Source organism: Myotis daubentonii, chromosome 18 (assembly GCF_963259705.1).
Source record: "Myotis daubentonii chromosome 18, mMyoDau2.1, whole genome shotgun sequence".
Classification (NCBI taxonomy): domain Eukaryota; kingdom Metazoa; phylum Chordata; class Mammalia; order Chiroptera; family Vespertilionidae; genus Myotis; species Myotis daubentonii.
In genome coordinates, this window is record NC_081857.1 from 28582532 (window position 1) to 28604932 (window position 22401).

Below are 22401 nucleotides of genomic sequence, written 5' to 3' on the forward strand. Positions count from 1 at the left end.
ACAGCGTCAGTCCCTAACCTCTCCAGAGTCCCCCCCCTCCACTGGTGTGCATTTCAGGGAACTGGGTTTGGCTCAGCCCTCCCTCAGGGCCTCACAGTGCCAGGTCTACCAAGAGCTCATCTGTCCTCCAGCAGGACTTTACCTCACAAACTAGTTCAGACTTCTGGTTTCCAAGGTGCCCCAGAAAAGGACACCTACTCTTGTAGCTCACCCACCCATTCTTATAAAACTATTTTGGGAAGTTCTACTTAAAGTCTGACCTCACGCCCTCGTGCTGCAGTGCCATCCTTTCTCCTCTTTAGAAAGACCAGGCGTAAGAGTGCAAAAGAGATGCTGCAGGTGTAGGGTAAGGGGAGAAGCAAAGAGTGCATTATCTTTCCACTTCCCCAAACTCTCTCTAAAAGTACCCGAGTGGCCAATTCATGCCTTAAAAACTTATTTTCACTTTCACCAAATTCCCAGCGTCAAAGGAACGAAATGAGTTTTCAATGCGGAAGAGCCGGGTGGAATGATGGTGGAGGATAAGCAACAGATCCCTCCAAGCTGCATGCACCGCCCAGGCCTGAAGGAAGTCTGGGTCACAGTCCATCGCCTCTCCCTCCTTCGGTGGCACCCAGAGCTCATGACTCTCACCCGAAAACTGTCCAGTCACCTCATGCCTTTAAGACGGACCCTGCCTCCCCGCTCTCTGCCCCCACCCCCACATCTCTCCTCTCCCTCCACCCCGTCACCCTCCTCACCCCCTAACCCCAAAGCCCTCCAGGCTCCCCTCCAATGATCCGAAGGCCATGAACTAACTCACCTCCCAGTCGGTGCCTCTCAGATCTCCGAGACTGGGGGGCGGTTGGGTATGAGGGGGGAGGGCTTGCCGCTTGGGTAGGAGGGCACCCCGTCTTTTGCCTGGGGGCCCCACACTCCAGCCCGGCACCCCATTCCGGCCCCCGCGGCGCGCTGAGCCGGGCTCTCCCCGCATCGCAGCTGCGGGCTTTGTCTGCTCTGCGGAGAACCTCCCCGCGGCCCAGAGCTGGATGCACAGGAGGAGCGGGCGGGGGAGCGGAGCGGGAGCGGCAGGGAGGGGGCGAGGGGAGAGGAGAGCCGCAGTGACCTAGCCGGACCGCTCCCCGCCCTCTCGCCCCCCCCTCATTACCATGAGAAAGAGGGACCCGAGACCTGCCGGGACCGCATGGGAGCCAGGCTTGGGAGGGGGGCGCGCTCCCTGAGTCTTTTTCCAACCCTTCCGTTTCTGTACCCCGACTCCTCTCCCCTCGCCCGCGAGAAAATTAGGGACCTCGACTTTCACCCCACCCCCAGCTTCGCCTCCGCGCCGCGGGTAAAGACCTACGGCGCACCCCGCACCTCCTCGGGTCAAGGAATGCGTCCCCGCGCCCCCCAGGGTGGGAAACTACAACTCCCGGCATGCCCCCGGCGCCCCCGGCGCGCCCCCCTCCCGTCAGTTCCATGCTGCTCCATCCAGTTCATTTAAAACAAAAGAGTTTGAGCGCTGGATGGGGCTGCTCTCTATTGGGGGCCACTGAGTGCTACTCCTAGACTGGGGCTCGGTGCGGGCGCCTGAGGGGGGCGTCTGGACGGCGGGGTCTAGAGACTCCGGGTCCGAGGAGGGAGGGGGGGGCCGAGATCCCGCAGCCCCCGGTCCCCCGTCACCCCCGGAGAGGAGAAGAGATCTGCTTTCTTGGTTTTGTTTCTCTTTCCCCCCACCCCCACCCCGGGGGCTGGGGCGAGGGGAGTCGGGTTACAGGGTGTTTGGGGAGGGGGGCTTAGGGGGAGGGTCTATCTTTCTATCTCGCCGTCTTTCCCCCTCCCCAGTTCTTTGTTCCCCCCTCCCCACGCACCCCCTCCTCTCCTCTCCCCTCCCCTCCTCTCTCCTCTTTTCCCTTCCACCACCTCTCTCTCCCTCGCTCTCTCTCCCCCAGCTTTTGTTTCGCCATGCCTAGTCTAGTGGTATCTGGAATAATGGAAAGAAATGGGGGCTTTGGAGAACTAGGATGTTTCGGGGGAAGCGCTAAGGACCGAGGGCTGCTGGAAGACGAGCGCGCCCTTCAGCTGGCTCTCGATCAACTCTGCCTCCTGGGTTTGGGGGAGCCCCCCGCCCCCACGGCGGGCGAGGACGGGGGAGGTGGGGGGGGCGGCGCCCCTGCACAGCCGGCCGCTCCCCCGCAGCCGGCCCCGCCGCCGCCGCCCGCGGCGCCCCCGGCCGCCCCGACGGCGGCCCCCGCAGCGCAGACGCCTCAGCCCCCCACCGCCCCCAAAGGGGCCAGCGACGCCAAGCTCTGCGCTCTCTACAAAGAGGCCGAGCTGCGCCTGAAGGGCAGCAGCAACACCACCGAGTGTGTACCCGTGCCCACCTCCGAGCACGTGGCCGAGATCGTGGGCAGGCAAGGTAAGAGGGCGCCCCGATCGCGGAGCTGGAGGGGGGGGGCACCCCATCCCTAGCGCGGAAAGTTCATTTCCTCTCTCGTCCACCTCTGGCTCTGTCCCTTCTCCACAAAGGGGGGCCCTCCTCAAACCCTGATTTCCTAGTGCCACAAAGTTCCCTGGTACCCCCAGTCGGACTGTTCTTCAGACCCTTCCTCCCCCAGGGCCCGGCCCTTAGACAAAGAAATATCCTCTCTTAAGAGAGAGGGAAAAGGGAGGGGATCGGTTTCCCAACATAGAGAGGCTGTCTGTCCGGAGGGGGTGTCCACTCAAAGCCAGAAAAACTGGCAGAATGTGCAAAGAGTTACTCAGAAGCCACTGCTCTGGTATCTGCTAGTGGACTGGGGAGGGGGTACCCCTGGGACCCCCAGCTGCCTGGAGTTACACACTTTGGGGGAGACCTGGCCTGGGGAGCCAGTCTGAGTATCTGTCTCTTTGTTGGGCTAAGTGTAGGAATGGAAGGGGGTGTGGCTCCTGGGAGGGTCCCAGCCTGGGGGGAGAGATGGGAAGGGGGGCTCCTGGGAGGAGGGGAGCCTGTGGTCACCCACACACCGAAGTTGAACGGTCTGTGGGGTTTGGGAAGGGGCGCCTCCAAGGAAGTGCCACATCCTGGTGTGGCCCTCTCCTCCTCCCTCTCAGGCTTTTGTTCTGGGCTAGCCTAGGCCAGGGGCCAGAGGCCTGGACAGGGGTCTCTGGTGGTGCCAGAGTAGGACAGGGCGGTAGGGGACATACTGGGGGGGAGGGGTGCGAAAGCTTCACCTGGGGATTCGGTGCAGGGCGTGTGTCTGGGTGCGTTGGGGGAGGGATGTAGAATTAATACAGTGTAGTCAGTCTGATACCACACCCTCCTCCACGCCAGCATCCCTGGACGGGTGGGGGTCGGAGTGTTGGTGACTCTCCAGATTGAGCAGACGGAATCTTGGGGACCCTTCCCTCTCCTAGTTTCCCAAAGGGGAGTTGTTGGGGGGTCGGATTTGGAAATTGCAAGGCTGGGCTGGTGAGGTGGGGGTGGGGAAGGAGCAGGGGAGGAGCTGTCCCACAGTAGGGAACAATAGAGGAGCTGCATTCCGGCTGGGGAGTGAGGGAGGAGGCCGGCTGCTGGCAGGGGAAGAGGGGAGGCGAAGCCAGGGGGCCCTGCTCCTCATCCCACCTCATCCCCCTGTAGTGCTGGGGGTTGGTGGGATTTTGCTCGGAGATCCAGAATGGAGGAGGGGAAGATGCCACTGGCCTACACAACCCTCATTCTCACCCACCCCACTCCATCTCTTGAGATTTCTGGTTTGAAAAGTTGGATTTCCTCTTATCAGAAACTAGGGACCCACGGCCCTGGAACTGGGTGGGGACACTAATATCTTTCTTGTGTGGGAGGGTGGTCTTGGGAGGCCCCAGAATTTCATGGAGTCATTTTTCCTCTTCTGCCTCCGCATCAGATGGAGCTGTCTCTCATAAAAGTAGGGGGGGTTTCTCTCTGCCCCCTCATTCCTTAAGTATATGGAAGTCCTCCCTCTTGTCTAACCTCCCTTCTCCTGCTACAGGGTCAGTGCCCCTATATTTGACCTCTAGGACGGTGAAGTCCAGGGGGTCTTCCCTTCCAGAGGTGTTCCTTTAGGCTTGCAAAAACCTAGGGTCAGTTCCACCACCAGTTCTGCACTCCGGGCCGCTAGCTTTTGTACTTAAAGTACTCGTGCCCTGGCCTGTCCTCCTCACCCCACCCCAACCCCCAGAGGTATTTAGCTCACTTAAGTTTATGGACCCAAAAGTTAGAGCCAGAACCCAGGTGCCTAGCAGACACCATGCGCGTAGACATTGTGTGAGAGGGAATGCCACTGTTCCTACGAACAGTCGAACAGTCGTTTACTGGCATTAAAGCAGCAAGGATGTGAGCTCGACAACAGGTAGGACTTCTCAATTTCCAAGAAGTCTGAGGACAAAAGGGAGGGCAGGTTCTCCCTTCTAAGGTCTCTTGAAGGTAAGGAGAGCTGCCCCAACCCGTTCTACCCTCCCATACACCACTCTGCTATGGTTGAAGGAACCATATGGAGTGGAGGAAGGAGACTAATAACAATAACAACAACAACAACAATAATAATAATAATAATAATAATAGGCTCTCCTCAGGCCTGTGGACAGAGAGTTGGGGCAGTAGTTCCAGAAAACTGGAACGACTAGTGTTGGTTTTGGGGATAGGTAGTGTGGTGGGGGAGTGAGAAAGAAATGTGAGTCTGTACCTGAAGAGGGGTGTGACTGTATCTCTGTGTGAATGGGGTGAAAGTTGTGGGTGCATAGGAATGTGCTGTACGTGTGCTGGGGGTGATAGGGATGGAGGAGTGGGATGGAGGGAAGTGGAGACAGGGAGTCCCTGTGAGTACGAGTGGTTATGAAAGTATCGTTTAGAGAAAGCACATAGTACCTCACGGCTCTCAGGTCCTTATGTGTGCAAACTCACACATGTGGCCTGTGTGCTTCAAGAAAGGACGTGAGTCTCTGTGAAGCTGGGTGCAGAGAGAGGGACCTCGGGAGCGGAGAGAGGCTTGGCCGGTCAGCCATGGAGGTCTGCAACCTTTAGAGATGGTGCTGTCGTCCACCCTCGCTCACTCTTCTCCTTCCCCTTCTCCCTCTTTGTCTCTTTGTCTCCGATTTCTTCTTTCTTTTCCTGCCTCTCTCCCCAACCTCCCAGCTTTAACCCACTCCTACTTCAAAGTGGAAATAAGGGTCCAGAATACCTCCTCCCTCACTCTAGTCAGCCCCCAGCCCATCTCAGCTCTCCCGCTCTTAGGGGACAGGGTGGCAGGAGTGACTATGGGGTTCAGTCCTGTCCCTTGCACATTTTCTTTATCTTCATATTCCTCTTGTCCCTCTTGAAACCGATTCTCAGGCCCTTCCCAGCCTCCCATACTCCACTAGTTGCTGCAAATCTGCTGCGAATTGGAGACACTGAGAGACACTAATGGGTGGATGCCATGGGGGAGGGGATCACAGAACAGATGGGGGTCGGTGGCCCCTGGGTAGGTTGGAGGACACTTTTAATGAGTGGAGGCCCAGCGATGAGTGGGTTGTGGGGTTACTGAGCGCATTTGGAGTTCTGTGGAAAAATCAGAGTCCGTGACAGATTGGGGGAGGGGGGATAGAAAGGCAGTGTGATAGATTAAGTGATTTGGAAGTTTGTGAGGAGCCAGGAATCAGTAGAGAAGTTGAGAGAACAGCTCACGGTTGGGGAGGAATTAGTATGTAGGTCTGAGGTGAGCCGCTCTCTGGGAGGGTTATTTCAGGGTTTCCAGGAGTAAATGAATTCGGAGGTCCTGAATGGAATTCAAGGGAAAGTTGTTACATTTTGAAAAATGTGGTTGAGTAGATCTGAGATGAGTGGATTGTTCAAATCAGGGTGGTCTGGGGGGCGGGGTTCAAAGGGTAGATTGAGAGGTTCCTGGGGGCGGGCCTCTGAGTAAGGGTCCGGACCTTATTGGTCCCAGCACAAATCTTGTACAGTGAGTTTCTTTCTCTCTCCGCTTCCCTGTCTATCCCAGGCTGCAAGATTAAGGCTCTGAGGGCCAAGACCAACACCTACATCAAGACCCCGGTGCGGGGCGAGGAGCCAGTGTTCATGGTGACTGGGCGGCGGGAGGACGTGGCCACAGCCCGAAGGGAAATCATCTCAGCGGCCGAGCACTTCTCCATGATCCGAGCATCACGCAACAAGTCGGGTGCTGCCTTCGGCGTGGCGCCTGCGCTGCCGGGCCAGGTGACCATTCGCGTGCGGGTGCCCTACCGCGTGGTGGGGCTGGTGGTGGGCCCCAAGGGGGCCACCATCAAGCGCATCCAGCAGCAGACCAACACGTACATTATCACGCCGAGCCGAGACCGCGACCCGGTGTTCGAGATTACGGGTGCCCCAGGCAACGTGGAGCGCGCACGGGAGGAGATCGAGACGCACATCGCGGTGCGCACCGGCAAGATCCTCGAGTACAACAATGAAAATGACTTCCTGGCAGGGAGCCCCGACGCTGCGCTGGACAGCCGCTATTCCGAGGCCTGGCGAGTGCACCCGCCCGCCTGCAAGCCCCTCTCCACCTTCCGGCAGAACAGCCTGGGCTGCATCGGCGAGTGCGCCGTGGACTCGGGCTTTGAGACCCCACGCCTGGGTGAGCAGGGCGGGGACTTTGGCTACAGCGGGTACCTGTTTCCCGGCTACGGTGTGGGCAAGCAGGATGTGTACTATGGGGTGGCGGAGACCAGTCCCCCGCTCTGGGCAGGCCAGGAGAATGCCACGCCCTCCTCGGTGCTCTTCTCCTCTGCCTCCTCCTCCTCCTCCTCTTCTGCCAAGACGCGCGCTGGTCCCCCAGGAGTGCACCGCTCTCCTGCCACCTCGGAGCTGGCGGGACTCCCGAGACGCCCGCCTGGAGAGCCACTTCAGGGCTTCTCCAAACTTGGGGGGGGAGGCCTGCGGAGTCCCGGGGGCGGGCGGGATTGCATGGTGTGCTTTGAGAGCGAGGTGACTGCTGCCCTCGTGCCCTGTGGACACAACCTGTTCTGCATGGAGTGTGCAGTACGCATCTGTGAGAGGACGGACCCCGAGTGTCCCGTCTGCCACATCACAGCCACGCAAGCCATCAGAATATTCTCCTAAGCCCCCTCCCCTGCCCCCGCCTCTGGGGGCCACTTCCCAGGGGCCTGCCCCTGGAGCTGGTTTCCACCAGAGCCTTTTGGAAGTCAGCAATTCGAGGGGCCAGGTGATTAGAGATCCTGGCTGGGGAGCGGGGAGGGGAGGGGAGGTGGCTGGAGGGTGGGCCACTTTGAGACCCTCTGGTCACCCTATCCTTGCAAGGTTGGGAGGGGGCCAGGTTGGAAATTTTACTAGAGTTACAACTCTGATACCTCAACACACCCTTCAATCTGAAAGCAGCTAAGAGAAACTTTTGTTTTGCCAGCGGTGGCAGCTAAGGCATCCTGACCCCTTTTGTCCACCTCCCCTGAGTGTGTCATACTACCCCTTCCTCTATGGAGGGGAGGGGAGGGGAAGGGAGAGGGAGAATTACCATCTGTATATAGAGGTGCTCTCTCCCATCCCCAAGTCCTCTGGTCCTGACCTCTGACCTCCTGGCATGACCCTTTGGACCCTCCACTGCCATATCCTGTTTGGGAATCTGTTCCTAGGTTTCCGAGATGGGAGGGGGTTGGGGCCCTTTCAGAAGCCTGCCTGGACTGTAGGGGGTGGGGAAACATGCCAATCAATTAAGGGCTCAGACCTGTCTGTCTCCACAAAGTTGGGCTAGAAGAATCTGGATGAGGCTCCCGCTGCCCCCTCCAGCTGTTCCCTCCTCTCTCCTCCCATTCTTCCTCCCCTTGGGTTCTCCTTTCTCCTTTGCTCTCCCCCCAGCTCCTCTCTTTACTCCCACCCCGTCTTTCTGTTTCTTCCCTTCTCCCCCCTCCCTTCTGCCCCTTCTAGCGCAGCTTTGGGGATACCATCCGCTTGGGGGAAGGACATTTTGGTGCCCCCCCCCTAATTTCTCTTTTGGCATCTAGAGGCCCTCTTTCCCCACTCCTCCAAAGACGCACCTCAAATTCGTGATGGAATGTATCCCCATTCTCGGTGAAAATTTGAGGAGGGGACTAATACTGGGGTACATAAAGGGCCAACCCTCCACCTTTACCCTCTTTGGGCATTACATTTAGGGGGCAGTTCTTGGACTGGATTTCATGGCAGTGGTAGGAGGAGAGCCAGGGAGTGGGTCTGTTGTTTCAAGGAGCAATACCCCACTCCCTGCGCCCCTCTCGACCTCACACCAACCCTTATCAGCGAGCAGATCATGAAGTGTCTGTCCTACCCACTGTGGTTGAGAAGGAGAGGTCAGGTCTTCGGAGAGGGGTCAGTTCCAGGGCTAAGCAGGATTGGGGTGCGGCTGTTCTGAATCATGTTACAGGCCTTACACCCCCTTCGCTGCTTCCCTACTGCTCCCTTGGGGCTGCCACCAGCCTCTCACCCTCCTAGTTCCGCTGGCGGGCCAGGAGAGGATGGGGGATTGGAGTCCCTGGGGGGGGGGTCCCAGGAAATTCTTGTATATAGTGAGGTGGGACTATTGTAAGTGATCTCTGAGCACGTAAGCTCTGGAGTCCCATTCCTGGACGGAGAGAGGGTGCAGGAATGGGGGTACAGAGGGGATTTCCTCCCCTCCTTCCTCCTGTTGTGAATTAACTCTCCACAGCCTTCCCTTCCACCACCAGCCAGGGAGGGGAGAGGAAGGAGGTCACAGCCAGGAACACTGGCCTGTGACAACTTCCCTCCTTCCAGCCAATGTGAGCCATCCTGAGATGTCTGTACAATAGAAACCAAACCAAATGGGTTGCCCAGGGGAGGTGGGGGGCTGGGGCAGAGAAGGGATGTCTGTCTGTGGACTCCCCTCCCCCTCTCCACTCCTTACCCACAAAGGCAGAAGACTGTTACATTAGGGGGCTCGGAAGATTCAATCCCACCCTTACTAATTGAGCCAAACCTAGAAACAAACGCAGAACACACATAGTGAGAGACAAAATAGAGGTGAGAAAGAGAGCGTGAGAGGGAGCGAGATAGGCGACCAACAGAGAAAACAAAAATAGCAAAAAAAAAAAAAAGCAGTTCTTTATAATTTAATATTCTATTTTAATAAAGGCGTTTATTACCGTATAAATGTAGCAAAGAACCTGGGCTAATATGAAAAAAAAAAAGACTTTTTATTAGGTAATTTATTATATGAAAAGGATATTTTATTTTATGATAAAGTGATCCTTAAAAAATAAAAAAAACTTTAGAAGGTTTAGAATATATGTAGGGAGAGAAGAAAAAATACATTTGTATTCAGAGTTAAATCTTAAAAAAAAGTGTTTTTAATATATGTTCAGGTTTACGTTCCTTTTTCCCCCACTTTTCTTTTGGGGAGGAATGTCACTTGCTTTGGGGGAGGAGGAGCATCCTGGGATGGATGGCGGCTAAGGGAACCTGGTCCCGCTGGGGCCCTGCAAGTGGATTGGATTTCATTCCATGGGCTCCCTTCTCCTCTCCCCCTCCCCCTCCGGGGAGCTGGCAGAGCCAAACAAAGAAAGGAATTAACAAGAAAGGAAGGGGCTGGAGGATTGAGGATCCTGGGTGCTCCCCTGCCCCTGCCCCTGTCTCAGGGGCAAGTGAGGAGGGGAAGTCCAGAATAGAGGCCTAGCAGGGCCCCGGGACCCTCAGAGAGGTGTGAGATTTAAGAGAAATAGTTTTTGTTTTTAACCAAAAATGAGAGAGAAGAAACTGAGGGGTTTAAAAGAAAATACTACAAAATAATAATTATTAATAATAATTCAAATTTATTTCATATAATCCTAGAGAGAAAGAGAATTACTAGTTACTTAGTAGACTATTCAGATAGCTTAAAAGTTTAGTAGCATTGCGGGCCCCTGGGTCCAGTAGAATGTATAAAAGTCGTAACAAAAGGAAAATAGAGGAGGGAAGTGGCTGAGTCACCCATCTTCAGATAACAGGGTGGAAGCAAATGGCTAGTGAAGGTTGGGAGCTTCTAGTCTGCTGGGGTTGATTCTGAGAATCCTTGGATTTTTAACTTGTAGGACAACTGGGTGAGGGGCTCAGTTCCCCCGGCCTTGAAACGGATGGACACTGATCATTTCAACCAGGTGGGGGCAGCAGAGGCGGGTGAGCCTGCACCCTCGCTCTGCATCCCAGCACTTGGGGGCCTACCATCCGGGCCCCTCCTTTGTCTCTGTGGGGCAGCCCTTACTCCAAAGTGATTATGTCCATCCCTGGGGCTCTCAGTGAGGTCCCTACGCCTAACTGAGGAAGTCCTTGACGTGTAACCGCCAGTGGTACAGACTGATTCAAGAGCCTGGTAGGTCATTGCACACACATGCGTACACACACGTCTCAGCTGCGGGAGACAGGGTCCCTGCCCCATCCCTGCCCCTCCCCCATCTTCCACTTGGCTTTTGGCCGCAGAGGAGTCGGTCTCACCCGTTCTCCTTTAAAGCTGCACTGTGCTTTACAGGTTTGCAACATGCTTTACTGTCTCCTAGAAGTTCATTTCCAAGGACTCTCCACCCACTGGGAAAAGGGGCTCCCAAGCGCACAGAGGCAGGGGGTGGGAAGCAGAGACCCTGGGTGACCCTAGTCCTCTGCTCCATCCACCTCCAGCTGTCAGAGTTCAGGTAGGGATCATCCGTCGTGCTCTGGCCATTGTGAGGGCACATTGCTCCCCACTGAAAATTGGGGAGCTTGGCTGTTGCAGGCGAGAAATCAATTTTTTAAGCACTTGCCTTCTACCCACCCCCGCTTGCAGTCAGGTCAGGCCCCTTCCTCCAGGCTCTCCAGGGGGGGGCGGTGGAGGTTCCTTGGCTCTTTTGGCAAGAAGAGCCTGCTCCATGACACCAATGACTCTGTCAGGCCCCTCCTGGCCCTAAACCCCAAACACATCTCCCTCTTCCCAATTTATTCTTCGCGCCCCCACCTAGGGACAGATTACCCCCTGCTCTTTTTGTCCTAGAAACCCCCATAGTCTGGGAAGGTAGTGTCTGGGGTGGGGAAGGCTTCCCTTTCTCCACTCAAGGGTGCGGGTAGGGTAGGGTGGGTAGGTGGAGACAGCCCTGGGGCAGGGGGGATGGTCTCTCCACTGTAGAAAGTAGAGTAGGATTGTGGTCAGACTTAATTTGAGGCATCTAGTGAGGACGCATACAAATCCACCAAGGAAAATAGTTCAAAAGCAAAATAAAAGGCGGGAAACGAAACGGACCCATGAATAATTGAGTCAAAGTGATGTTGCACAAAATGCAGAGAAACCAAGAAGGGGGAGGGTTAATGTATTAAATGTGCTATTAAGAAGTTAATTTTATTAAAAGTATTATTACTTAAGGCTCTGGCTTCTTTCTCTGCGTGTGGATCTGAACCACCTGGGGGGGGAGGGTGGGGGCCGGGGGGGGTGTGCGAGGGACCACTGTGATTGTAGCTGGGAGTTCTCTCTAGTGTAATTCTGGGCGCCCCTCCCTACTCACCTTTGGGAGGTGGGTGGCTCCTGTCTGCTCTCCACAGCTCCCAACTCCAGTCTCCAAATGCTCAATCCCCTTTTCTACCCATTTTACCCCTTCTATTCCTTGGGGGTGCCGTCAGACCTCCTTCCACTCTGCCCTGCAGAACAGGGGAAGACTAGAGACCGCCTTCCTGGGCTGATGGAGAAAGGGCAGAGAGTTGAGACACGCCCTCCCCACCAGATGCAATCTGTCCCTATACCCCAACCCTTCTTCTTTGGGGTCAGATAGAAAACCAGATGGAGACAGACCTTCCACCTCCCAGTCTTAAAGCCCTTTCCCCAGCACACAGAACAGGCTGGTCTCGACTCCCCCTCCTCTCTACCATCTCCCCTGCCTCCGTTCACCCCTGGCATTGGAGTGACCTCAGTTCTTGGCACCAGGGCCCTGGGTACCAGATGGTCCCCTCCGATGGTCTCCTTTGTCTTGCCTTCCAGATACCCCCTCTCCACCATGCTGTCCTCCCTCCCCCTCCTACTCTGGGGGTTAGCAGGGGGAAGGGCGGGCACCTCTCACCCCCTTGGCACGGTCCCCAGACCACAGGACTTCAGAGGCAGCTGGCCCTGGGGGGCAGCGGGGAGGATGGAGCGAGGGGAAGGGAAGGGGAACAGGGACTCAGAAGAGGAGCGAGTTGCAGGGGAGGCACAGACGGGAGGCAGCAGGATGGCCAGGCATGGATATAAAACAGTTTTATTGGAGAGCTCTCGTCTGTGAGGTTAGCAGATAATACGGGGGTGGGGGGCATGAAGACCTTAGAGCTCAGCGGGGCTGTGAACAGGGAACACACCACTGACATCTGGAGCCACAGGGCAGGGAACGTTCCTGGAGCGTGGGGCTGGGCAGCACCCTCACTGGGAAGCTGGTGAGGGCAGGGCTGGTGCTAGCCAAGGTCAGAGGCTGATGCAACAGGCCCTCTTCTCACCAGGGCCAGGCGCCTGCCCAGCCTGGGTACTGCCCAGCGTGATGGCATTGGTCCGAGTGCTGTTCTGCCTCTGCTTGGACACTTTTGCGAAAATCTCTGAGAGGGGAGAGGGGAGTGGTCAGTTCAGAAGCCCACACTCCCTGTGCTCACACCACATGCCCCTTTCTGAGGGGTGTCGCACTTAAAGGAGGTTCTGCTGAAAGGAAGTGGATTTCCTGTCCCTTCTACTTACCTGGGTGAGGAAGGACCAAGGCTCCGCTGCCTGAGAAGTGTGGCCTTCTGGTTCCTTCCCTAAGCTCCAGGCTCAGTGAGGGTGGGGCAGCACTAGGGAATGTCTGAGGGGGTGGTGGGAGGCTCTGAGGAGGCTGGGGACCCACCGAGGTGCTGAGGAACCAGCTGGGGTGGAGAGGGCTGGGTGTCTGCATTCCTACCACTGCCCATGCAAGCCTGGGGTTGGAATGGGGTGCCAAATAGAGGCAGGGGCTCTAACCTTTAAGGACAGTTTCAAAGGCCAGCTCCACGTTGGTGGAATCCAGGGCTGAGGTCTCCAGGAATAGCAGCCCATTGTTTTCTGACAGGAAAGGAAACACACCATTAATTGTGGGGTCAAAAGCAATAGTAACAATATTTATTTACTTATTATATAGCTTACTATGTGCTAAACCCTTGGCATGTGTAGCTCATTTAATTTTTTTTTAAAATATGTTTTTATTGATTTCAGAGAGAGGAAGGGAGAGGGAGAGAGGGAGAGAAACATCAATGATGAGAGAGAATCATTGATTGGCTGCCTCCTGCACACCCCCTACTGGGGATCAAGCCTGCAACCCGGGCACGTGCCTGACCCAGAATCTAATCGTAACCTCCTGGTTCATCGATTGACACTCAACCACTGAGGCACACCAACCAGGCAGCTCATTTAATTCTTAAAACAACCTATGAAGTAGGTTTGAATACCATCCCCCCTCCATTTTTTTTTTTTTTTGGCAGATATGTAGTCATTCACAATTTTTATAAGAAACATTTCAGTAGAGTGGTATAAATTTTTTTTTAAAGGCCAAACAGTAATTCTTTTATTCATTTAGTAGAAGCCTGGTGCACGAATTTGTGCACAGGTGGGGCCTGGCCGCCTGCCCTGGCCTGCCCTGATCAGGGCAAATCGGGCTGGGCCAGCCAGGGGGAAGGGCCGAGGGCGGTTGGCTGGCTGGCCCCGCCCCCTGGTTGAACTCCCAGTGGAGGGGATAATTTGCATATTAGCCTTTTATTATATAGGATTTTTTAAAATTTATTTTTATTGATTTCAGAGAGGAAAGGAGAGGGAGAGATAGAAATATCAATGATGAGCCCTGGCTGGTTTGGCTCAGTATTTAGAGAATCAGCCTGTGGACTGAGGGGTCCCAGGTTCAATTCTGGCCAAGGGCACATGCCCGGGTTTCGAGCTTGGTCCCCAGTGGGGGGCGTGCAGGAGGCAGCTGATCAATGCTTCTCTCTTATCATTGATGTTTCGATCTCTCTCTCCCTCTTCCTTCCTCTCTGAAATCAATAAAAATACATTTTTTTAAAAATCAATCAAAAGAAACATCAATGATGAGAATCATTGATTGGCTGCCTCCTGCATGCCCCCTACTTGGGATCGCACCCGCAACCTGGGCATGTGCCCTTGACTGGAATCAAACCTGGGACCCTTCAGTTTGCAGGCCGACACTCTATCCACTGAGCAAAACCAGCTAGGGCTGAGTGGTACAAATTAAAGTTGCATCGGACTGAGGAGTGAAAGCAGTAGGTTCAGACTTCTATTTCAAGATGATAGGAGAAAATATTACAAGAATACAAAATGCTCATATTTGTGGGTTAAGACACATCCTATCTGAGGGAGAATTTGAAGACTCTAGCAGAGGAAGTAAGTGATGAAATAAGGTCATGGAGCAAGAGAGGGAAGAGGGGGAGATTAATAGAAGCAAAAATGTGTTTCCTTTACAGGATTTTTTTTTTTTTTGCAGGAATTTTTTGTTTACCAATCTCAGTCATGTAACTTCTGTGTCTGTGCTTAGATTGGGCCTAACATTCTGGCTAATTTTAATAACCCCACCTTAAAGAACATACAGTAGAACCTCGTTTCTTGAACTTAATTCATTCTGGAAGGCTGTTTGAAAATTGAATCATTCTTTCCCATTAGAAATAATGTAAATTGAATTAATCCGCTTCAGACTCCCAAATGGTTCCCTGATTTAGTCTTTTTTATATACAGGACATGTCTATTGTACTGTTTAATCTATAAATAAACACTTTAAAAACAAAAAGGACATGAAATGTAAATGAACATTTAATAAAAAGGAAAGGAAATGTACAGTAAAAAAATGAAAATTTAACAATAATTAAAAGCAGCAAAAAAAAAAAAAAACCCACAAAAATATTCATAGCACACTATCCTGAGATTTTAACAATGGTAAACAGACTCATATTCATGCATTCTCTCTGACACCTGGGAAATGTGTGACTGATCATACAGGTATCAGCATGAAAGGGTTGTCAGGTTGAAAAGCGAATTGTTCAAGATGGGAGACATTCAAGAAACGAGGTTCCACTGTAATAGCAGTGTGATGTATTCCGTTTCCAGCAAGGGATTAACATGTCACCCATGAATGACAGCTCAAGGACACATTTCAAGAAAGTAAACCATCTCAGTATTCCAGGAGAAATCATAGATCCTAAGGTAAGTTCCTTAGAGGTCATCTGGGTTTGTTTTTTTTAAAATATATTTTATTGATTTTTTACAGAGAGGGAGGGAGAGGGATAGAGAGCCAGAAACATCGATGAGAGAGAAACATCGACCAGCTGCCCCCTGCACACCTCCTACTGGGGATGTGCCCGCAACCAAGGTACATGCCCTTGACTGGAATTGAACCCGGGACCTTTCAGTCCGCAGACCGATGTTCTATCAACTGAGCCAAACCGGATAGGGCGAGGTCATCTGGTTTTATCCTTTGGATTATAAAGAAACAACTAAAACCAGAGGGGTAATGTCCAAACCGACATGGCTCTGTGGTGGCAGAGTCTCCATCTCAATGACCATAATCTCGGTTTCAGAATCTTGTGGGGATTCAGAACGAGTCACCCCAAGACATGCCTCTGTGGTACCTGAATTAGGGGCCCTGCCCACACTAAGAGACACCAAAGATAACCTCTCTTGACCTCTCTCGAGGGCAGAACAAACTTCTATTTACTAAGCATCTGCTCATCTTATCCTGCAGTGACCCTCAACGTGCATGACCTCATCCCGAGCTCAGAGTGTCTTCCATACCTCAGACCCCCTTTCTCGCTGAACTGCCTGGGTCTCCGGCTGCCTCCCTGTCACTCGGCCACAATCCCCGCTGGTTTTTACAGCCCAAACTTACAGGGGCTTCTCTTCCTGACAAAGGAATCCTGGGCTGTCGGACAAGCCCTTTTAGCGCCTCCACCCCTGCTACCAGTCTCAATGTGCTTTCTTCTTTAATTCTCTAGCCGTAGAGCTTCCATTCAGCCAGCTTCCATTCAGCCAGCTTCCAGGCGGTTCCGAATGACGGCTGATCTGTATTTTAGTTGTAATTCTGATGTGGTTGTGGAAGGAGGCAAGTACTGTGTTTACCTACACAGCCATCTTGGCTCCTCCTTGGATCCCATTCCATCTACAGAGGAGGGAGCTGAGGCCCAGGAACACAGAGAGAACGTGAAAGGACTCGCTCAGCGTCCCACATAGCGTAACTGGCCCAGAGACATCAGGCTGGGCTGTGGGAGTCCTGAGCCTACACACTTAACCCCTGCATCTTGTTGTCTTGAAACCCCGGAGGACGCCTCGGGAAAGTGTGACTGGAGATAGTCAAGGGGAGCCCAGCTGCCACACTTAGGATCTTTGAGCGCTGCAAGGTGGGGCTGTCTTAAAATCAACGACAGCCCGGCCAGCGGCTCAGTGGTTGAGGGTCAACCTATGAACCAGGAGGTCACGGTTTCGTTACCGGTCAGGGCACATGCCCCGGTTGCAGGCTCGATCCCCAGCGTGGGGCGGCGTGCAGGAGGCAGCTGATCAATGATTCTCTCTCATCATTGATGTTTCTCTCTCTCTCTCTCTTTTTCTCCCTTCCTCTCTGAAATCAATAAAAATATATTTAATAAATAAAATCAACTAGAAATAATTACCCATAAAGACAACCTCAGGGCAAGAGGTGGGACATCAGGAGAAACAGGGTCACAGAGGGGAAGGGCTGACCCTGAGGAAGAGGGGGTGAAGGTGGGAGGCCCTGGGGGGGACCAGGGTGGGCGGGTGGAGAGGTCGGCCCGGGCCTTGGCAGGCTCTCACCGGCAAACATGCGGGCCTCGTCACTCGGCACCTCCCGGGCCTGGGTGAGGTCACTCTTGTTGCCCACGAGCATGACGACGATGGTGGCCTCCGCATGGTCGTAGAGCTCCTTCAGCCAGCGCTCCACCACGGCGTAGGTGTGGTGCTTGGTCAGATCGAACACCAGCAGGGCCCCCACCGCACCACGGTAGTACCTGGGTGGGGTGGGAGGGGTGGACAGAGAGGCAGGGTCAAGGTGGTTGGGCCCAGCCTCGGAGCAAAGCCCCCAGCCAAAAAGCCAGAGTTGAGTCCTGGAGATGGGGACACGGGAGACCTGGAGTATAGGGACGCAAACCCAAACCGGGCAGCCGAGGCCCTGCTGCCGACAGGGACAGCCTTCAGGAATGCCGGTCGCGGAGGCTCTGAAGACTCCCTCCCTGCTCTGCAACCACTGGCTCCCTCCTTCCCCCACGGCCCCTCTGCTTCCCCAGGTCCTTGGTTCTGATTTTAGCCCCTGCTATCCGCCAGGGCATCCCCAGGCCCTGGTCAAGTGTGTCTCCTGGATGCCCCACCTCCAAGATCTCCCTCACCTGGCTCCTTGGCCCTCAGCACCCTCTTCTCTCTCATGGCCATCTTCCTAGGACCAGCTCCAGGCCCACCCCATGCAGCAGTCCCTACGCTGAGCAGCGGATGCATCCTTGCAGGCACTGAGGCTCGCTCCTGGAGCTTCTGCGGACTGGTGATATGTAACTGAGGCTTACACGAGGTCAGGTGACCAGTCCAAGAGTGATGTGTGTAACCACAGCCTGACTCCAGCTTCCTGCCCCTGGCAGGGACTGCCCCCACCACACCTCCACGGACCACCTTTCTCATATCCGGCCGACACTGACTGGGAACGCTGTGTGTGTGGCATCCTGAGTCTGTAAAATGCAGTCAAGGGGTCCAGCCCTTCACCTTTGGGGTTGGATGTTAAAGGGTGCCAAGTGCAGAGCACTGTGCAGAAGTGAGGGGAGCCCTCACTCCCTAGAGCCTGGCCCCATCTCAGCTCTGCCTTGATTTCACTTCCTTGAGCTTCAAGCTTGTAATTAAACAGGGGTTAGGAGAGCGCCTTACTCCTATGGTACCTTAGGGATTGACTAAAATGCCTTCCTGAGCACACAGCAAAGGTTTACTTAGAAAATGGGGGCAGTGACTCCTGTTTTAGTCCTAGTAGAAAGTGTCACTATATCCCGTCTCCGACTGTGTATGGCTCATAGCACGTGTCTCCACGCATCCGGTGACCCCACCAGGAAGTACACTGCTGAGGGTCCTTGCCTCCTCCCCATCCATCTCTCCTCCAGAGGTGTTCCCTGACCCCCGCACCCTCACACCCCGGCAATCCCCCAGCCCGGGCTCACGCTGAGGTGATGGCTCTGTACCGCTCCAGGCCGGCCGTGTCCCAAATCTGAGCCTTGACAGCAGCAGTGCCCAGCATGACAGTGCGGGTGGAGAACTCAACCCCGATGGTGGTGCGGCTATCGTGGCTGAATTCATTGCGAGTGAATCGGGACAGCAGGTTGGTCTTCCCCACTCCTGACTCACCGATCAGCACCACTGAAGGAGAAACAAGGGGTGAGCTGGGCCGAGCCCCAAGCCTACTGAGCCTGGAGGGTCTGCTCATCAGCACAGGGGAGCTGCTCTCAGAAAACTGGGAGGGAGCAGGGGCTCCTGGCAGAGACGGGGGCCTACGCCTTCCCATGCTGCGTATCCGGGGCAGAAGGGCCAAAAACGGGACTCGGCTAAGGGGCTCTCATGGTCCCAGGCGTGGTCTGACGAGACAAGCCTGCGGCTCTGGTGATGGGTGGCGTCTGTGGGCGGAGAACTCAACCCCGATGGTGGTGCGGCTGTGGTGGGTGTTGGGGTTCAGGGTCTGTGGGGAGAGGGCAGCAGGGGTGTGAATGTGGACAGGGATGGTAGAGTCTGGGAGGGTGCACATCCCTGGAGTAGGGAATGTGAGCACTGAGCTGGGAGGACAAGTGGGAGGGGTGCTTGTGCGGGAAGCATAGGTGGGGCTAGACGTGTGGGTGAGGAGAAAGTTCAGCCGACAGCACGTCTGGGCCAGCAGGGAGGTATGGAGGTGTGTGTGTGTGTGTGTGTGTGTGTGTGTGTGTGTGTGTGTAAAAAGTTAGGATCCAGTTGTTCCCAAGGAGGGTCAGTCTTGAATGGGGCTACATGTTAGACCCCCTGTGTGTGTCCTTCAGCAAGTTACTAACTTCTCTGACCTTTTTCACACGAAAAATAGGAATAACAATAGTACCTATCTAATGGGTTACTGTAAGAAATAAATGAGATATTGCCCAAGGTCTAGTGAGTGTGCAAACTGTTACTCTCATGACTGTTGTTGGTGGGCCAGCATTTTTCCCTTCAGACTTTTAGGGTCAGGCATCCACCAGGAGGGCCCTGAAGAGCCTTTGAGCTGGAGGGCAGGGTCCAGGGCCCGGCCTCACCCACCAGGGCTGATGCGAACAAGGCTCACAAATTGCACAGGCACTGAGCTAAGCACACAGAGTGAGAGGAAGTCCCCCAGATGGTTCTAGAAAAGCATGGTAAGAGGATGTGTGTGTGTGTGTGTGTGTGTTCCTGTCTCTCCCCTATGGGGGACCCAGTCCACACTCATCCCTCCCAGTGGGTGGGTGCCTAGCCCGATCCTTAGGCTCCAAAGGTGCTTAGGGCAAGGGCTTTGGAGTCGGGGGACTGGGGTTTGTGCTGACTTTGTGACCTTTCGTTTGTTAATCCTCACGCAAGGATACATTTCCATTGATTCTTAGTGGAAGGGAGGGGGAGAGAGAGAGAGAAATATCAATGTGAGAGAGACATATTAATTGGTTGCCTCCTACATGTGCCCTGACCAGGGCTGGGGATCGAGCTTGCTATCAAGGTACGTGCCCTTGACTGGAATGGAACCTAGGGCCCTTCAGTCCACGGGACGACACTCTATCCACTGAGCCAAACCAGCCAGGGCACTTTGTGACTTTTGTAAGCTACTTGGTTCTCGTCTGTTAAAGTTTAGGGAGTGCCCACTCCTACTCAGTGCCAGGCACTGTCCTAGCGCCTTTCCATGTATTAACTCATCTCGCCCTCACGACAGTGCCATGAAGCCAGGACCACAACTAGGATCACCGCCTTTTTACAGATGAAGGAGGCACTTGGGGGTAAACAGCTTGAACAAGACAACACAGCCAGTGTGGTAAACACAGGTGTGCTGGCCAGATGTGCCGGCCAGATGTGCCCTCCAGCAAGCACTGAGCCCAGCTGCAGGCAGTGCAGTCAGCGGACAGCCCCCAGCTGCCTGCTCCTTTGGCATCTGCCTCTGGCACAGAGAGCAGCCTCGCCTGGCCGTGCCTCTCCTGGGCCGTCTGCATCCAGTGCCCCAACAAGGCCAGGGTATCACGGCGCTCCCCGAGGCCGAGGCTTGGCGATCCTGCCTTGCCTTTTAACTTCTCTCTCTCCCCGTCCTCTTTCCTCCCCCTTCCTTTCAATGGTGTTGATACCCAATGAACATCTTTCAGGGCAAACTTCTTAGTGGCCGCTTCTGGAGACCCCAACCTCAGTAAGTCGTGAGCGGCAGGGCTGAGATTTGAACTCTCTGTCTGGCGCCTGACCGTTATGCTCCGCTGACCATTATGCTTTCAAAATCAGAGAACGTTGGGGGGCTGTTCTGGTGATTAATAAGCTAGTGGCTGGCACATAGGAAGGGCTAAATAAATGGTAGGTAGTGACTAGTATCAGTGCCCCAAACTCTTGCTAGCTCTTGCCCAGTCTCCTCTTCCGGGGAAAGATGATCAGAGGCAGATGCTAAAGGAGCAGTTGGGAGTACGGGTTCGGGTTCGCCTGTGTCCCAAGTGAGGGTGGGGCTGCGGCTGGGAGAGGCCGTGGGGTGGGGTGGCTGGACAGGGAATCATAGCTCTGCCAGTCCACCCTGCTCTGAAGGGGATGTGGGGGCTGGGGAGCAATAAGGGGGCCAAACACAGGAGTTTAGAATAAAGAACAGGAAAGAAACTGCACTCTTCCAGGGACAGCCCAGCTGAACCCGGTGCCTGGTATTTGGGCCCGGGGGTCTGCCTGTCAGGTGACACACAGAAGGCTACGGCCCTAGGAGTCCTCTGAGCCCTATTAGACCCTGCTCCCAGTTCACCACATCTCCCCTGTATCTTCACCCAGCCCCAAGGCCGGAGAAACCTGTCCTCTCTCCTTCTCTGTACATCTGCCCAGAACGATGACTTTTCCCTCTTAGGTCGGCCTGTTTCTCCCTCCCTCCATGAGGGAAGTCCTCTTAGACGTCTGACCTCTATCTCTCATGCTGCAGCAGGTGACTATTCCTGGGAACTTGGCCTTCCATCAGGAATGGGGCAGAGGAGCCTCACTAGGCACTATTAGAGAGAGAGGGCAGCACCATTCATTATTTACAACCGCAGAGCATTCTGGCAGCCCTAAGACTTTTGCTACAGTAACCAGACCCTCCCCCATGCTTGCAGCTTTCTTTCTTATACAAAGGAATGACGAGCCCTGGAGTGTCCTGGTAAGAGATTAAAAAAACAACAGCAACAAACTAACAGGAGGGACTGCCTCTGTGGGTCTCCTTCTGGGTCTCTCCCAGGCTCCCTCTTTCTTTAGGAACCCCAACTTACCCTTAAAGACAAAGTTATAATCTTCCTCGGTTCCGTTCCCCATCTTGGCTCCGCATGGAGGGTGCAGGTGTCCTCAGGGGCAGAGGTGCCGGGTCTATGCGTTGCCTCAATGCCCTCAACCCTCAGCTCTTAAGAGACCTGGATCTACCCCTTCTCTCATTGGAGGTAAAGGAACTTCTGCAACCAGAGGGATTGGGGGGCAAGGCCCGGGCAGGCTCACCTCTGGCAGGTGGAGGTGCTGCAAGGAAGCTGAGGACGGAACAGGAAGAGCAGGCCGGCTGGAGACCTGGGGCCCAGGTGGGTGGAGACGATGACGTCAGACAGGTTAGACAGGTTGGGTGTCTGCTCTCAGCCCGGCTCCCGCAATGAGGTGAGCAGGCTCCAGAGGGTGACAGTCGGGGAAGTGGGGACAGGGCCTTCAGAGAGCCAGCTGAGGACTGAGTGCATGTTGTTCGGCTCCTGGGACCTGTGGCCAAGATCGGTCCGGCTGCCAGTGAGAACCAGTCCCTCAGGGAGCAGAAGCCTACTTGGCCTTCTTTTCCTTTAGAGCCTCTGGGGTGGGGGGGGATCTGGGGGCACCAAGGGAAAGGTTGACAGGATGGCAGTGACACTGCAGAGCTCTGGGAGTTGCCTCTTGGGTGCAGCAAATTCTGCCCCTCCCCGATAGCCCAGGGCCTGGGAGGGGCAGCATTTCTTACTCTGGGTGGAGCTGGAACTCGCCACCTACCTACTTTCTTAGGATGGGTCCCTTCCTAGAGCACTGGAAGCGGGCTGGGCGCTCCCTGCCCAGACCTGCTCTGAGAACACTGGGTAGGGGGAGACCTGGGGCAGAAACAGCCAGACAGGGTGAGGGGTCTGATACAGGGCCAGGATCTGGAGACGAGTTTCTTCAGATCACTGCCCGGGACCTTTGGCCGCAAAACAAAGCCACCCTGTCTGCAAAGGGCTTCAGGATCTGGAGGTCTGGGTGAGCGTGTGAATGTCTGAGAGAAGAAGAACGAAGGGGTGGCCCCTCCCAACCTAAA

The 22401-nt window shown here is 54.8% G+C and overlaps 2 protein-coding genes across 3 annotated transcripts; one reads left to right on the forward strand and one right to left on the reverse strand.

Annotated features, from left to right (window-relative positions):
- The first annotated feature begins 1455 nt into the window (after window positions 1-1455).
- On the forward strand, window positions 1456-11305 carry MEX3A (mex-3 RNA binding family member A). Its single transcript, XM_059675102.1, has 2 exons — window positions 1456-2398; window positions 5958-11305. Exons 1-2 carry the CDS (start codon window positions 1945-1947, stop codon window positions 7055-7057), a joined length of 1554 nt encoding a protein of 517 aa, XP_059531085.1. The 5' UTR covers window positions 1456-1944; the 3' UTR covers window positions 7058-11305.
- An 847-nt stretch (window positions 11306-12152) lies between these two features.
- Window positions 12153-21664, reverse strand: RAB25 (RAB25, member RAS oncogene family). Of its 2 annotated transcripts, none has more exons than XM_059675104.1 (5): window positions 21377-21664; window positions 18128-18302; window positions 16731-16924; window positions 12891-12971; window positions 12153-12496 (listed from the first exon to the last, which is right to left on the reverse strand). In XM_059675104.1, the coding sequence occupies exons 1-5, from the start codon at window positions 21417-21419 to the stop codon at window positions 12369-12371; spliced, it is 621 nt and encodes a 206-aa protein (XP_059531087.1). In that variant the 5' UTR covers window positions 21420-21664; the 3' UTR covers window positions 12153-12368. The 2 variants fall into 2 exon arrangements, with proteins under 2 accessions (XP_059531087.1, XP_059531086.1); XM_059675103.1 differs by having other exon boundaries at window positions 18107-18302; window positions 21377-21658.
- Window positions 21665-22401: the final 737 nt, after the last annotated feature.